At 40.0% G+C, this 18,637-nt stretch overlaps 1 protein-coding gene across 2 annotated transcripts in view; it reads right to left on the bottom strand.

The window, feature by feature from the left end:
* The window catches only part of LOC149288635 (E3 ubiquitin-protein ligase TRIM8-like), a 34,909-nt gene extending 26,540 nt beyond the window's left edge, over positions 1-8,369 (bottom strand). For both annotated transcript variants that reach the window (XM_089491567.1, XM_089491568.1), the window contains exon 1: positions 7,800-8,369. In XM_089491567.1, the coding sequence (XP_089347693.1) occupies positions 7,800-8,369 (570 nt within the window). The remainder of the gene's footprint in view (positions 1-7,799) is intronic.
* Between the last annotated feature and the right edge of the window lie 10,268 nt (positions 8,370-18,637).

The raw sequence follows: 18,637 nt of genomic DNA, 5'->3' as shown, positions 1-18,637 counted from the left end.
AGGGCAAAATAACCTTACATTTTTCATGGACGCACAAATTTTATTTATACGACGCCAATAATTTACGTCGGGTCTGGCTCCTTTAACTGTGACTGAAACAAGTTTTGTAGAAATTGCATTGCTTTACTTTTCTTTTAAAAGTTTCTCTTTTGAGAAGAAACAAAAAGAAGACAAAGCTTCAGTATGTCCTTCTGTCGATTACTAGATTAGCCAACTATCTGGGGAGTGGGAGAGATCCTTCTAGTTCCCCCAAGCATTTTTCTACCTTACAGTCACACAGGATCCTTTGCCTCCGTGTCCAACAGTTCTCAAAAGTCGACAGAAAAATCCCCGGAGCGTAATACGAAGGAGTTCACCCTGCTTTATTTACAAATGACTCAACGGAGAATGAGAAAGTAATTTTGTTTTTACTTCTCTCTTCAGGGAGCGTTTCTTCCGCTTAGATTATGCAATTATCAAATCATCCCCTTTCTGTATGTTTAAGGGGCATTTTCTTCTATTGCTATATGGGAAGGAAATCTGTGAAAGAGTGACAGAGAGCGAGGGGGGGGGGTGCAAGTTTGTACACGCGTGCATACATGTACAAGTTTAACCCAAACTCCAAGAAAGGGTGCTGGGTTGTATAGCGAGAGGCATTAATAGCAGGAAGAGGGGGGAGGTTCTGACACCTCATAGCATTGTGTTCAGTTCTGTAGACCTCATCTCCAGAAGGATATGGGCACTTTGGATATAAATAAATGGGACCATCTCCCAGCAGACTAGATGGGCCAAATGGTTCTTTACCTGCCGTCAGATTCTATGGCATTTAGAGGTAACTGTGGAAATCCCTAAGAAACTGGACGTTGCTATTTTCATGTGTGCATAAGTAACCACCAAGAACAAATAAAAATAGTCAGCCTTGATGGGCCAAATGGCAGGTTTTGGTTTCTAAGAATACAACAGGATCCGTCTTCTCAGCTCAATGCTAAGTGAAGATGGACGTGGGAAGTCTCATATGTAGCTCATCTACAGAGCTGCCATGGGGGCTCTACTGTAGAAATCACGGCCTAAACCGGAGTACAGAATAAGGATTATTTCAGCAGGAGGACAACATCTACATTTATTTCAAAATTTTAAAATCACTAGAACTCAGGACACCCTACACAGAGGTTACTAGATGGTTAAATCACTATTTTTGTATAGGCTCAAGGAACAAAACCAGGTAATTTTTGCTTATGAAAATGAAATTAAGAAAACAAATTCCAACCCAGGCCGTACGTCATTTTCCCTTCGCAGACATGAATTTTCCAGGTTATATGCAACTCTTCAGTCTCATGTTTTTCGGTCAGTCATATGATAGAAATTGGAATTTGACAAACAGCTTTACCTGCCCCAATCCTCATTCCAAAAAAACTGACTCACAAAAGTTTTTTTTTTTTATTATTATTAAAGGAGTTGGATATATCCCTGGCAAATTTATCTGCAAGAATAGCTAGGTCCCACATAAATCAATCAACAAGGCGACCTTTAAGAAGCGATTTAATTATGGTCCAGCCATGCTATTCACAGAGCAGAAGATCACCGGTTTTGGCCTTTTATAATATAAATTGAAATCAGTGAGATGAAACTGCATTTCTCCCGTTGACTCCCTCTTTAGCAAATAAACCCCACATCGAGACATTCTATGTTTGTAACATAAAAATGTTAAACATGTTCTCTCTATTCCTTGTTGTATAGTCATTTTGAAGGAAAACCCAAAAAGAACTGCAGCATGAACTGGGTCCTCCTTATAAAAAAATAAAAATACATCGCCAACACAGATTTTAATCACAGCACTTTTTATGTAAAAAAACAAAACAAAACAAAAAAAAACACCTCCTGTACTCTACATGAACCTTTGAGTACCTACAGGATCATGGGGCATCTACCCTTTTGGCCACTTCAACAGCCTATCCTAGTGACCATTAACTGCATTATTCTTAAGCGAATCTGCAGTGCAGTATAATCGGGTTATGGCTCAATAACATTCGCAGGCACTAATACAGCAGGTTACAAAGTTGTCCTCAGAAAATGCATATAGTATAAGACATACATGCTATAGATAGGACATTTACACATCAGGGAACACTACAGAGCTCTATCAGGTATCATGACGCACTTAGCCTGATGGCAGCAATACATCTCAAAGCTCTGACCTCATCATATAATGTCTCAAAGCTCTGACCTCATATATACTCATAATCCTACGGCTGCCTTCAGCAAGGTTTTTTTTTTTTAACGTCTCATTCTAATGCATACAAAGTGTTAGCTTCACATTTGTTTCTTCTCTAGAGGTTTAGGAAAACTCTGATGGGATGTGTCCGACAAAAAAAAAAAATAAGTGGATAAAATTGATTATACTCACAAAATAAGCCTTGTTAATAAACCAAAACCTTATTCTGAAACTGCAGATCAAACAGGATTGTAGCTGGTTATATATTATATATATATATATATATATATATATATACACACACACACACACACACACACACATATACACACACACACAGTCTGAGGTAGTTAAGAACAAACTAGATAAGCCCATGCACCTGCAAAATGTATAAATGAAAAGAGGCTTTTGTTTTATGTAGAATATAAACCAACAAAAGATTTTTTTTCCTCTCTTTATTAAAACAAAATTGCAGAGAAACATAGGAAATTTACAAAATATCTTAAGAAAAGCCAATTTCAAAGCCAAGCTAAATTAAAACTTCCACCATCAAAAACACTGCGCTGGTACTGGAGAACAAAGGAATATTAACGCAGAAAGAATCCCTTTGTCTCGGTGAAACAGGACTTGGCCATTCGCTCGGATTTCATGGAACGAGCTAGGTTTTTATTATGCGCCGGCTTCTTTATGAACAATGAGCAAGTCACAAAAAAAACCCAAAAAAATTAAAGGATGAAGGCGGCTGGGTAGTTTAGCGACAGAGCCTGAAAGCTGAACGTATAAGATATTATGTTTAATATTTCATAGGAGCAGAGGGTCAATGAGAACGCTCCTCCTTGTTTAGTTCCACCAGCGCATGCATACACACAATACACGCACACACACAGGCTGCCGACGGCTCAGAAGGCAGATTTCACTATAGAGGGCAAATTAGGGTAATTTCAGATTCTGCCATCAACAAAATAATGGGCAGACAAGCCATCAAAAAGGATTCAACATACTGGTACTTACAGAATAGATATTATATGCTTTCAACCTTCGGGGGGGGGGATAAAAATTGATGAGAAATATTAGAGGTGGGGGTCGTTATATTATTAGGCTGCAAATGGAGGAATCACTGTAACATTTTTGATTCCGATTACATGTTCCAGAAACCTACAGCATTCCATCTACAATAGAATATGATGTATGTATCATTCATGCTCATCAGTTGGGTTTTACCATATAATAAAAACCCACAAAAAATTCCGATATGACTGAAACATTCACACACAAGGCCGTGTTAGAATCGTAGCCAACTGACATACATATATAGCAGTTAATAAAGTCAAATAAGCTGTAAGCAAATGCATGGATGTTGTCAGTGAGGATTTAAATATAAAGCCACACACCTGCCATTCTGCATCTTGTTTATGTGCACACAGACTTACATTCACTCACATACACGTACATTCACTCACACACACACAGGGATGTAAAAAAAAAAAAAAAAAAAAAGACAGCAAATTAAAATATTTTTTCTTAGTGTGTTGTACGCAATATATAATATATATATAGTGATGAAATTGATGAAAAATATTTAAAGATCAAATTTGGTGAAATAGCCAATACAAATGAAAAAGTATTTTCTATACAGCCTCGTCTTCTTTTCCTATTGCCAAGTTATATAGACCTTCAAGTATTGCTGGACCACAATTCCCATTATTCATCAGTGTTCTAGCCCCGCAACATCTGTTTATTTTTATGGGGACAACAAGGTTGTTAGAGGACGGTATTTCATTATTGATAAAGGGGACACGTTTTTCCTCCCCATGGAACTCCACAGCTATCTTGTACTGAACGAGTAAATCTCACGCAAAGGGCAGATCACGGATCAGGATATCCCTGCATGAACGGCACCACGTGAAAGGAGCACATATGTGATCCTACACATTTACAGGGGTAAAGGAAACAGTCTGGTTTCCTGTGGCAACTGTACATGCAAAACGCTCTGCTTTAATTACAGAGTTCTAAATATATCTCTCCAGCAGATTTAGACATTTTTCCCTATACTTTCCTTTGCATACATGTAAAAATATACGTTAAAAAAGGGGTCTTTACAGAACATGTCCATTTACAGTAACGGGGAGCTTTGTGTGGTTTTATGTTTCTAGAACACTTCTATTTAATCATGAAAATATTCAACTGGAAAAAAAAATATATATATAATACGTAGTACCAAAAAACATTCACAGAAATGCAAGAAAAATGCATTAAGTCTCAGGTTTCATTCGTTCATCACCATCCGCTCTTTTGGATTCCCAAGACATTAGCTCTATTGATCGCTCCCACCGCCCACAGCTTCTGCCCTCCAACCCTAACTTTCCTCTCTCACCTCTGCCTTTGACCCCGAAACACAAATCAATCCTTACAATTCGAGCCATTCCTCCAAATTCCAACCATTGTCTCTCTGCACCTTTACCTCTAAGCCCCCTAAACCCTGCTCCTTCCATGGTCCACTCCACTGGAGAAATACCCCACACATTTCTTTTTTAATTGTCTGTCTCCAGTCTGCTCCACTTGCTATATACCACAACCGCTCTAATTACTCTCTGATCCGCTCTCTTCTAGCTCTTTTGAGGCTCCCACAGTCATTCATTTGTTAGAGTCTCCCCCGCCTTACCATTTGCTCTTTTGAACCTAATCCCCATCACATCCTTAGGCCTCTTACTGAATTCCAAAACCTATTCCGACTTCCCTCAGCTCTTCCTAACTTCCTTGAGGCACACAGTTGTCAAAATACCCTCTAATACATTATACTGCTGGTCAGCCTTTTTAAAGATCTTTTTCCTCTTGTTCGGTATTTCAGCTTGTACTTTTTTCTGTAGATTTCACAAACTCTAGAACAAAAACTCCCCCCAAAAACTCGATTCTCCACTGGTGAAGGGTCATTTGTTGGTGGTTCTTGTACTCTCTGCATCACCCTCAGTCTGGTGATACCGATGACTCAAAACGTTCTTCAAAAACATATATGACTATACCAGAGCTTTCCTTTGGATTTATTCATTCATGGCGCTGAACTCGCGAGCGTCAGGTACCAGCATCATGCAGGGACCATCCAAATGAGTGCTTGAGGTCATTTAGTTAGATAGTGTGGTTGTGATGAGCGTATGAGAAGTTTGCTCTTGGTTAGGTTTAATGATAGCAGGAGGCACCTCTTAAATTTTGATAGGAGACCATTTTAAATTCAAGAGGAGTCTCCTACCACCGCTAAAGCTAGCCAAGAATAAACTTCTCACATGCTCATCACCTCATTTTAGTATCGTGGTGGTCATCAAAGGCTACCACACTTTTATTACCGACGTCTAACATTTTGTGCCGTTTTTATACCGATCTCCAGAAATGGGTTCTCTCTCTTACCAGGAGGCATCCGAACTTAACATTAAAATACCCAAGGCCTGTAATGACAAAAATGCAATTCATGGAACATTTTTGTCTTGAAGGACACAAGGTCTGCATGGCTTTGTGCAAAAGCACAGGTCCCAGCCAATTTCACAGCTCAACGGCCAGCCACGGGAGAGCCTTTGATCTCTCTAACCGGCCCATGATCTCTACTGCCCGCAAAAAGCAGGACAAAGTGCCCAAAATCAAGACACTTGGGAGATACGAATACTTGAGAGCGCTATCCATGTTTTAATTTTCTCTCTTTTGTTTTTGGTTTTTAAGTGGAACTGCGCCTGCACAACTCAAGCTCTAAAGCAGGTTGTTTTGTTCAGAGAAGGATTTGAACTGCTTGATCTGCAAAGCAGCTTTCAGCTACCTTCCATCACACAAATGAAATTTCCTGTGTTCAAATTCCTGCTAGTTACACACATTTACAACACATTATGCAAAACGCCAACGTTGCACACGCAGAGGTCAGACAACAATATACCCAACACCTTTCCCTTTTAACGGGCCCTGGATCCGGTGGGAACGTCCTAAGCAGACAAATACCAGAACATGTAGCTTTTAGTTAGCCAAGAGGCTATTGTTTTTATCTCCTTGTTCATGAAGCACGGCTCATCATCTCCTCCAGAATCCATTCCAGATATCATAAAAACCACTATCCTCCCTTCACAAAGCACTGCAGGCAACTGGAATACGGGTTCCCTTTATTTCACAAATCAAAACTTTTCTTTGAAATTCCTGCAAGGCGGAAACTCGAGCATTTTGCTCAATTGTGCCAAGGCAAACAAGTTAATATTTGACTTTACTTCACTTGCATTACGAAGTCACCTTACAAATTGGTAACTGCCTATGTTTGCATAAAGATACTTGCAACATGGCAACCCTCATCAAGAGGCTCCATCTCCTGTCACATTTCTGTTGCATTTAATGAACTTCTGAATGTGCTTTATGATTTTATATTTCCAACCGGAACAATAGTCCTAGAGGTATAAGAATTCTTAGTCACGGCCAATATCACCTCTATCACATTGTACCATGCTATACGGTTATTCAGAAAGTAGCTGCATCCAGCAAAAAAACGTAACTGGGAGGAATACCCAAACCACAAAAATCACTATTTGGGAAGGTGGCAGATCTATGAACGGTCACACAAATTTTTTTTTTATGTTTCTCTAGATCTTTCTAGCATATGATAAAGATCCAGCTCAACAAATATCAAAAGGTAATATGGTAGACGTGACCCAAATGGAAAATGGCTTTCATTGTCTAGTAGATTTCTAGAGGTATCCAAAAACACAAGAGAAAAGTCTAGTTCTACCGGTCTAAAGGTTTGCACAAGTAATAATGGGGGGGGGGGTAATAACAGTGTTATAGAACCATGTATACATCAAAGGGCAAAAAATGGGCTATGGGCAGGAACAAAATATCCATGTAGTACACACGTTACTAGTATTAAACAAAAAATAAATACATTGTTACTTAGCGGTGCATTTTACAGCCATCTGTTTTTGCATCATTTTCAGAAACATAAGCAGGGGCACCCAAGGTCAGGCCTCTGGTCCATCCATGGGCAAACCTATATAGCATTCATTGACCTGTAGCTCAAGAATCATTGGAGATGCTAAGCAGGTTCTAGGTATACTAGATGAAAACATTGACTTTTTAAAGAAGCCAGTTATTTCCTCAATAGCCCTAAATTTATGTCCCAAGCTGCTTTTTCAGGGCCAGCCAATTTTTTTTTTTTTTTTTTTTTTAACCAAGATTAGTAGATGGGAACCTAAACTAGATCCCCTCTACCTCTGGTGAACCAAAACAAGGGATACATTGCACTGCCAACATCCAGTCTCAGCTGATTGGGTGAGAGGTGTGCTGACATCATTAGAATGCGTCTGCAGCCCATCGACTGCCAGTAGGACAACCTCAGAAAATGCAGGGTTTATTATAAACATTCCAACTAAAAAAAGTAAAGAGTATATAAATGTGGCTTCCATCATAGATGCCAAGTTCAATGAAATGTTTACTGGCTAAAGATATTGATTTTATAGATGAAAAAATTAATTTAGCAAATTAAATACCCTTGGTCCAACCAGTAGAAACATATTTGTGGCAACTGCTATAAAGTCTCCACTTTGCCCCAAAAGGAACACCCGTAAGTAAAGAATTCATGAAGTCCACTTACCCGGATCTCATTCCTTCGGATCTCAACATCACACACAGAATGACCTTGATGGGCACCACTATAGTAACAGCAGAACTGGCACACGGCGACTTGCTCTGCCTCACAGTGGTACAGCCGGTAGGCGTTGTGTTGAGGACAACTCCAAGCTCGAACGTCTTCGGCTTCCACCAAAAGATGGCCTCGGGCTGTGGAAGGTTGCTGTAGATGAGTTTGGACGTGGGACTGGCAGCAAGGTGCTTCACACCTCAAACAGATTTTCTGGGCAGGAAGCGGGGGTCCTCGTCTGCAGAACACGCAGTGTAGGACAGAGGGCGGCTTGTCTACGTTGAGAGAGTTGAACTTTTCCACAATGTTTGTGAGTTTCAGGTTTTTTTCGAGGCTAGGTTTTTGGTTGTAGGCCTGGTTGCATTCAGGGCACCTAACTAAGCCGCTCTCTTTAGCCCAGGCCTCGCTAATACACCCTCGGCAAAAATTGTGCTTACAAGGGAGTTGAACAGGTTCCATAAAAACGTGCAGGCAAATGGGGCATATCAGCTCCTCCTCAAAACAGTTTTTCCAATTTTCTGCCATTTTCTGCCAATGACACGAAGTGAATACAGACTTTGTAGCGGAATTCAGCAGGTCACAGAAATTCAATTACTAAAGCAAGTGCCAGAAATAACCAGTCCTTTTATATATATATATATATATATATATATATATATATATAGAAAAATGTTTTAGTTGAAATATAGAATAAGAGTTTATCTTAACAAAATATATTATTCTCTATTTTTTTTTTCTTGTCCGGGATAAATCAATCAGTGACCAGAATTTTCAGATACTGAAATCCTTAATGCTGAAAAGAAGCAGTTTATACGGTTTCCACTGTAGGTTCACTGAACAAATTCCATTAATAAAAAAAGGGATTTGTTTCAAAACAATGGCAAAACAACTGCACCTCGCGACGGGTTCGGAAAGAAGAATAGAAATAAAAGGAAGCCACATTGATTTTATACAACGCGTTAGCAAACGAAAGGGGATAATAAAACCGAAAAGATTTAAGATTTGCCAAGCAACAAAATTCATGAGGTTGTTTCCATAGAGTGCAATCCCGGATCTGTCCGTAAGGAGAGACAGTTCAGTCCTGCAGATCGAATTCCAGCCTGGAGCGAGAGGAGAAAAGTCCTGCCACTTCTTCCTTGTTTTGCATATAAGAGAGAGAGAAAAAAAAAAATAGTTAAAAAAGGAAGAATTCAGCACAACCAGAACATCTAGATTTCCTGAATTTCATACGTCATGTAAACCTACGATTAAAAAAATTAAAATAAAATTACAAGAAAGGGTCGAAATCTAGAAAGTTACGGTTGGAATCAGTGTATAAAGGCTTTGAAGAACAGCATGCCTTGATCAAACTGAAAAGGAATTTCTCAACTGCTAATCACTACCCTCCCCCCCCTCCTGACATGAAAGCTATTTCTGCTTTTGCATTCAATATGCAAGGGCAGTGACAGAGGGCCCAATAAGGGAAACCAAGAGAAAATTAACACATTTATTTCCTCCAGGATCAGCTCCTTGGAAGAAGCTCGTTACTGTTACTTCCAAGTGCGAAATCTGACATATACGTGTAATTAAATATAAAATTAAAATAAAAAAATCTTTAAAAAAAAATATTTTTTTTGCTGTTTCAGACAAACTTTAAACTACATCTTGCAGCTGTTTTGTCTTTATCACCAGATAAAAAAAAAAGCCACCTTCAGCCATCTTGCCTTTTAAACCATTTAATAAAAATGTATCAACCCCCTTAAGATTATATACAAAGTAAACATCTCCTGCTTTAGATCCTTTACCCAAATTGTTTTAAAAACAATCACAAAAAAACTGATTCATGTCTAAACACACATTGCTAGAAAACACATTAAACATATACATTATCTGTGCTGTATAGATATAGTTCCTTTTAAAAAAAAATGATCATGCAATATTGAAATTCCCAACCCCCTTCTTGAGTTACCTAAATCTGCAATTTTATATACGGAACACAGATCTCGGTTTGCTGATCCCCCTTTTTCTGTAGGTATTTTGTTGTTGATGATGATGATGATGATGATGGTTCAATATTCCAGGAAATAACCAGAATTTCAGGTATGGAATCTTTAAAATAACAAGATTCTAAGATAATTCACAGAGTAACGCAAAGATAATATGTATTAATCCGTCCCCAGTGATCGGAAGCCAATCAGCACTGCCAGCTCTCTGTGCTTTTCTTTAAAGGTATTGAGGAGGTGGTGGTGGTGGGGTAGGAATAGTCCTGATCCCTCCTGTTTCATGCCCCCAGCCTCGATCCTCTTTTTTTAAATGCCCCCAGTCCACAGCCACGCAGTGACCCCCCCCTTGATCTACAGCCAAATCCCGGACAATAATCCACCTCTGTCTCTAGGGCAAGAGTTCGGTTTCCTCTGAATAGACGTTGCGAGTTGAAGACCCCCCTGGAGATGATCCTGGAAGAAGACCCCCCTCCCAGGCTGGTGGCAAATGAATCCAGAGAAAGGGGGGGTTGGGGGAATCGAACCCGTGTCGCCTCCTCTGCCTGTCTGTACAGATCCGAGATCCCAGGCAGCAGACTGATTCTCTGCTGGCCCCGCCCAACCCTTCTCCTGATGGCCCAACCCTTCTCCTGGTGGCCCCGCCCACTCATGCCTGCGTCACTTCTTTCTTTTCTTCCTATTTCTGCAATCCCCGTCGTGGTATGTACTGCAGATTAGCAGCGCCCCCTACCTGTGCTTTCATTATTACCGGCTCTTATGGCCGCATCTCAGGCCATTTAAATTCACTAAATCAGCCACAATTCACAAGTAAATTCATCGAATGACCGGCCTGATTATCTCTGGGAAAAACAAAACTATGGGTAAAGCGGAGAGCTTCTTGTGGCCGGAGGTTTGGGGCTGCGCCATAGTCTGATGGACCCCCAAACACTTTGGAACTCAAAATAAATTCTGGCGCATACAGCATGTTGCTCCATTTAACCCCAAGCTTTTATTGTTAGGCCGGTAAAGCGGGTGCGGGATCTTCGGGGGAGGGCTGGCGCCTTTTGGACCAGGAGACAGGAAAGCCACGTGCCCTTCTGCCCCTAGAACCCCACCTCCGAGGCAACAACATATGCGCTAGCAAACCCATTTACACTCTCATACTAATACACATGTACAAATACTAATGCACACATTCATGCTAACATTAACACAGTGACACTAGCACACACACTTACACAAACAAATGCTAACACACACATACACAGTTACACATTTATGCTAACACAAATGCACACTAATTTACACATGCACATTCAAGCTAACACATTCACACTAACACATACATACACTTTCATGCTAATAGAAACACACACACATGCTAACACAGTTACACATACGCATTTATGCTAACACAAACACACACACTCATTTACACATACATATTCATGCTAACACACACATTCACAATAAAACGCATACACACTAACACACACGCATTCATGCTAATACAAACACACATGCTCATGCTAATACACACTCATTCTAACACATACACATAAATACTCATGCTAACACAAACATGCAATGCTGTCTACAAATTTAAATAAGTAACATGTTTGTTTTAGAAACCAACCTTTTGTGTATGTCATCTTCAGTTAATTTGTGTGGCCCTTAATGACTGGGGAGGTGCTCCACTCCCTTGGTTTATCCAGATTTCACTTTCAAACTGAGTTTTATTATGTTTTCTGGAAAATTGAGCACTCATGTGAATATGAGTTCACATTAAAAGGTGTGACATAAAGGACTTGCGAACGACTGGAAGAGCCACGATTGCATCATAGGTCCAGAGGGGTTAAGACTAGTACCCCTCCCAAATACTTCATTGAATCAGCAGTAACACCTTTTTTTATTGAACAATAGACCAGAATTGTCAAACAAACGTTTCTTAGGTAACCAGTGGAATGTGTGAATTTAATGTAAACAATTCTAATGTATACATTCTATATAACACCAAAGGGATCGAATGACTACACTGTATGATGTAAAAGTCCAAAAAGGAGAATGTCGTGGGTGTGAACAAGGAAATACAGCATGTCTGTTAACAACTGAATGGAAATAAGGGTTTGTGAAGTGAGTCATTTACTAAACATGGTTAATCACCAGGGGTTTCCAGGAAACCGGTCTGAATCTCAAAAAAAGATCACAGACTTATTACATTGTTTCTTTTTCCTGTAATGTACAATCACTGTATCCAAAGCTCATGGATATTTAAGGGACATCAAAAGATGATACAGAAATATTTGCATTCATTTATTCTAAAATCAGATGGGTCCTGGGGGCAGATGGCAAGAAGAGAATCAAGAATTTGTTTATAATAATAATAATAACTAAATAAAACAAAAAACTAGCATTCATTGTACCAGAAATCAGGGTCATATCATACAGCCCTAAATTTTTAATATACATTTAACCAACAACCTGTTTAAGTTGGGTGGTGCCTAGGCCAGCACCCCCAGCCGCCACTGGGACTCACCTCCACTTCCACCGTTCTCACTGCTGACTATATGAGATATGTCATCTTACCCCCCACACCACCTCACAAAGAAGCATGGCGTCGGATACAGCATGGAGACAGTGACCTCCATAATTAAATGGGCCAGTTGGTGAGATCAGAGCTCAATCTTCTAACTGACCTATTGATCAGCGGTGCGCCAAGGAGTCTGAGAGGCAGCTACTCCCCGAATCTGACGCCCTAGGCCTAACTGTCCTAGGCTGGAACGCGCTGTTGCCTTTTATCAAAAAATACCAAGACAAACCAAGCACAAGTTTTGATCCCAAATTTCTTTTTATTTTCTTGGAAGGAGGAATTAAAGAAAAGTGAAGACTCTGGCTTTTCATCCTGCGTGACGCATCCTCTTGCGTTCCAGTTACCTTCATTATTGTGATTGCTGTTGCTTGCTATACTGTTCGTGCTGACCTCGATGTACTAAGCCGGATTCTCAGACCATTCTGGAATTCTATGACTATGACTGCTGACCATGACCATGACTACCGACCATGACTTTTTAAGTGATTGCTTATGTCAAGTTATCCTGACTCCTGCGTACCAACCAGAATCAGAGAAGAAGAAACATTGCAACCGCTCAGTACACGTTCCACATAGTATATTAACAGAATTTAAAACGTTGAGTGCCAAAGGTGTGTGCTATATGCTTTGTAAATCACCGGTACTTAAAGACGTTTAACTTCATGGGGCAATTGTATTAAATTCATACACAGTGGGTTTTTGTGTACATGCAGGGCAAGCTTTTAGCTCTACATACAGTATATCTCCAGCATGTGTTTTGAACCTAGACAAAAACAGAAAAAAAAAACTTGGATGAAGAAAACCAGGTCCACCACAGGTCCACCATGGTTCAAATCAATTCCAGCAGACATGTTATCTCTTACTCATACTTACTCATTACTCTATGAGTAAGAGCTAATGCTCAAAATGCATTAGGCTATGAAGCTTCCAGACACTTGGCATGTATTGACTGCACAATAAATGCTAATAAGGAAGAAGGTCTCCTGGAATTAATTTGAACCCTGATGGACTCGGTTCTCTTCATTCAAGGTTTTTCCAGTTTTTTTCCAGTTTGGGACACAGTGAGGACTGAGCCATTGACCGCATACATTGGCGGGAAGGGTAACGCCAGCCAGTTTATTTCTTTATTACACCTGGGTCTGCGCCATTGTTTTATTGTGGATATGTTTTGAGCTGCCAGCTTTTCTTGCAGGACACGTTTGATGGGGTAGGTTATCCATAATACATAGTGAGGTCAATAAGGAAACTCACCTCAAAATCCCACTTTAGCAAATTCAATAATTGTAAGCTTATAGTCAGGTCCCTTTCTAACCTTAGATGTATATTGTGTCAAATTGTGATGAGCTTTTGTAGTTAATTACATTTTCAGCACCATTACCCAAACCCCTGTCAACACATCAGGCTGAATTTATGGACAGTTATTTAGAGCTTTTACACAGAGGTCAGTGTTTAGAAGAGGCCTCATATATTCATGTGATGCCTATAGACATGGTGCTTAATAGACCCAGAGACTTAATTGTTTGCTGTAATGGACTAACACAAGATTTGATATGGTTTTCTGAGCAGGCTGAATGAAATGACGACCTCCAAACACAACTATCCTGACCTTACCTGTTAAACAGGCAGACTAGATGGGCCGAATGGTTCTTATCTGCCGTCAAATTCTATGTTTCTATGTAAAACCTACATTGGCTAATGAAACATTTTCAGGACATGGTCGTTTTAACACATCGTACAAGGTGAATCTGTAAGCTGCTTGCTTAGTGATATACATATAGTTAGGAATGAATGAGTTACAGATCTCCAACACAAAAAGAACAGCATGGTCTTTTGCGATTGGTTCAAAAACCACCATCCAAATATGTGAACCATCTGGAGCATAAATCCTCACTAGTCTGTTTACTCTTTCCTCTTCTGTTTAGCTGGATATCATTCTCCGTGCACTTTTTACCCCCTTTCTCCAACACAGTACACAAGTTCCTTTATGTAGGAGAATCCTGAATACGATCTTTCTGCTAAGGTCAAAACATGGAGAGCTTTCTCTTTACCTAACACTATTGGCAGTTGGCATTTGCTAAACCAATATCATCCTTCGCCTTAATTTTCTTCCAGTCCTTATAATCTCACCCACATTAATGCTCCAATTACATCAGGAGGCTTGGCTGAGATCATATGTGAAGGATCACATAAAGGTCCTTTGTTGAAGGTTATATGGTGTAAAGTCCACTGGCTAAGGTGGGTATGCTTTGATGGTTAAGCATGCAGGCTGTATCTCCTATACATACCATCCTTGGGCTTCAGCCTTGGATCTTGGCCTTGGCTGCAGTGAAATTTATTAATGCGCAAGTACTTTTTGTGTTTAGACATTGCCGTTATTTTTACTTTTAATTTGCATTTTATTATTTGTGCATACATGTGAATATGTGTGTATATTTTATCAATATATTTCCATGTGTATATTTTTTTATTCTCCTTATTTAACTTCAATGCTCCAAAGTATTAATAAGCATGTGTGTTCTTTTATAATTAATATAATTTTATTGACCAGGGGATAAAATAAAAACCAGGAATCAGTAAATGATCATAGGCTGATTGTCTATCCTACATAATTTTCTCTTTCTGACTTACAGATGACATAACATAGTTGCCATTGGTGGGTGATCTCCATCACTAAGGCCTCACGTTATGGTACATGGCGTTCTGCACAGAGGTTCTTATCACCCATAATAAGTCTAGGTTTTAACATAAACTACTCTATACTGCTGTAAAATGCACCCTTCTCCCACTAGCCTCATAAAAAATAAGTGGGTCTAATGTAGAAACATTAGAATTTGATCATAAGAATCACTCAGCCCATCAAGGACGTTTTCTCCATGCAGTTTTATCAGCTCCACGGATTCTGCTTACCGCATTCTGCTGGTATATTTAAAGAGATAGGAAAGCCATTTCTAGAATAAGAGGGCTTGGTGGTCAATAGTTTAGTTATTGGCAATCAAGAGAGGGAGAATACAAATGTGGACCTCACAGGTACCCTAAAAATCAGCTACATACTTTGGCCCAACTACATCTTAGAGATTTGTTTGCACAATGATACCTCAATCTTTAAAATGTCAGGTATTTCTTAACTGTAATGAGTAGCGTTAATTTCTAAATCCCAGAAATTGGCTATAACTCTCCATTAAGCTTTTTTTTAATCCATTCCTATAAATATCCTTTATTGAAGAACGTTCTCTTCAGAAAACCAAATAGAACAAATGGGCCCAAAACCACTAAGACCTTTCAGTTTTTATTTTCACTGATTATTCTTGTACGCTCCCAAGAGCAGGTCCATCTTCTTCAGAGCCAGCTTGTCTTAATGTGCGTAACTCATGACTGTGACCTTCAAATTGGAAGAACAACGAACGATAGAAAAGAGAAAGATGTTTAATGATTACAACTCTCATAATACAAACATTACTGTAATATATCATGTGAGCATAGGTTGCAGAGGTTTTGGTATTAATATTACTTTAAATTGACACGAGTCACATGAAAGAGGCAATGGAATCCATAAGCTACAGACTTTGGCCAACATCAGCTTTTCTTGGCTGGAGCATAATAATTAAATTGTGCAATTTCTGTATTCCCTTAATCAAAGAAAACAGAAAAACAAATCACAGGGTCCTGCCTTTTTGCACTTTCCCAGGCCGATCTGTATTCTACAGCGATTCTTCCCGTTATCCGGCTGCTACAGACACTGCCCTGCAAATCTTAGTGGCCTTTCCAAAAAATCATTCAGTTGGCACATATGATGGGAACCACATCCAGACACTGTGCTCTCTGAGAAGCAATGCAGCGAATCTGTGATTTGTAGGAAGCATCACACTATGTAAAAACGCACAGATATTTTTATCATAGTATAGTGCTGTTGCCAAGTATTCAATATCAAATAAGTTGGGCTTGCAAATATATATATATATATATATATATATAATATATACTGGAAGTAAGGGGCCACCCCCCCCCCAAAAAAAAAAACAGCCGCAGACCATTATCCCTCCTCCACCTATACTGGCAGAAAATAGCCCAAAAAGGGTATGTGAACGTAAAAGAACCCAGCCTTTTATTTGGTTTTGAGATTCCATCACAACAAAGCATACCATTTACACAAAATACAATATAAAAACAACTGCTCAATTAAAGCCGGTGTTGTGTCTACCCCTAGGAGTAATCTTTGAAAGTAAGTTATCCCAGCATGGCATGTTCTCCTGCCTTAATGGACAGCGTGCCCTTGAAGAATAGGACTGCTCTCAAAAGCCTGTTTCTCAAACACATGTTGTTTGTCTTAAATTTTGAGTAAGCCCCGTGTCTTACAGGACAACACACTAAATACAGCTAAAAAGCTTGCTCTCTCTCTTTAAGTATAGAGAGAGAGAGAGAGAGAGAGAGAGAAAGAAAGAAAGAAAGAGGGGGAGAAAGAGAGAAAGAGAAAGAGAGAAAGAGAGAAAAATAGGGAGAAAGGGAGAGACAGGCAGTGGTCCACCGTGGTCATATCCTGGAGCTCTGCAGAGAGGATGGGAAGGCTAGGGGTGCTGCCCTCAGTCAGGCCTAGGGTAGTGCCCAGGGTCAATTTCTCACTGTACATATATATATACATATACAGAGGGGGGGGTACTGTAAAATGATGACTATTTTTACTATTTCATCCAATTACTTAACATTTATATTTTGTAGTTTTATTATTGACAGATGCAAAGTTGCCAAGGCATTGGTGCAAAGGTTCTTGGGGAAAATACCACGGCTTTTCTCTTTCTTTCCCAGCCGCTGCTCAGAAGCATCTGCTTTAAGAGAAATTCCACTACCTTCACAAGTCTCCAGGGGTGACTCGTTTCTTTGTAGTAAGGAATACGGGCCCTGAGAGAAGGATTCTGTGCGCTTGGAAAGCATTACAGAAAGGCGTTAGTTCTTTTGCTGTGAAGCCTACGTAAAACATGATCATACTTAATGCTTACAGTCTTTGAGGTTTTATGGATGGTCATCACCCCATAAACATTCTCCCCTAAGCAATATCATTTCAGCAATTCTGTCACTCAATTTAAAGAGTTATATCTCTCTAACACAACCAGGGGTCGGCACCAACCATGCTTATGGTGGACATTTACAGGTGTTTGTGGTGGACAATGTAGTGATGTTCTATGGACCTACAACAAACCTTGCCATGGACACTGGTGTCCTTCTACAAACATTTTGCCGATCCCTGAGCCCAATGTGATATGGACAGTACTAGATTTTGACCCTCCCGGGCCCCAAGGCACATGGATATTGGGGTCCCCCAAATGAAAGACAAACAAACACGTTTGTGTAAGATCCCATGCATAATGCAACCAGCTGGTGTCATGGAGCAAACCGAAGAAGAATGATACCCTTCATTCATCCACTGGATTATCCACTAAAGCACTCAGGGCCCCCCAGTCCCTTTTCATGGGTAATATACAACAAAATATAACTAACAAATACAACAACAAACACAATTTGATTAGCAGTGATAAATATGTAGTGATGTTGCAGGCAAAATGTAGTAAGTAGTGGAAAAGGGTGAAGCAATAAGGTGGAATTTCCTAGTAAGAAAAATTTAACAGCAAATATCCGTTGGGTTCTGTCTACATTCTTAGGGGTTGGCAAATTCCAACATTAAAGTAACAACAAAGGATTCTTTTATATACAATGTTGTTACATTTTGAGTAGCATGTTACAGAACTTGGTGTGTAATGGAAAGAGTGTGGCTAGACAATTACTAATTCACGTAGTATTGCAGGTGTGGTATGGATTCATTATGTAATATGACAGGAGTATCAATACTTCCTTATACATGGAGAGACTGGAGAGAGGAGTCAGGGGATTAAATGCCCCTTAACCTGGGGCAGACTGGGCAGCTGTCCCCCAAGCCAGGCACACCGATGGGCCACGGGGCCGCTCCCTTCTGCCATTGATCAGTCCATTGGTGAGCAGTAACAGTAATTGGTGAGACCGAGCGATAGAGGTGAGCATGGCCACGGGGCAAAGCCTCTCTATCAGCGCTCCTTCAGTGCCATTGGGTTCAGACACAGGAAGGAGGGCCGGCTGGGGATGATGTCACCAGAGAGTGCCAGAGGCCACTAAGTGACATAAGTGTGGCAGCTGGTTGGATATGCGAAGCCGCACGTTATAGTTTTATGCCTGCGCAGTGTGCGTCACTGACATATTCAGCTGGAGGTTGCACATTA

This window comes from Sceloporus occidentalis, unplaced genomic scaffold, assembly GCF_023333645.1.
Source record: "Sceloporus occidentalis isolate IW3139 unplaced genomic scaffold, rSceOcc1.0.p SCAF_50, whole genome shotgun sequence".
NCBI lineage: Eukaryota > Metazoa > Chordata > Lepidosauria > Squamata > Phrynosomatidae > Sceloporus > Sceloporus occidentalis.
Note: the sequence above shows the minus strand (reverse complement) of the source record. Positions and strands in the feature narration are given on the sequence as shown.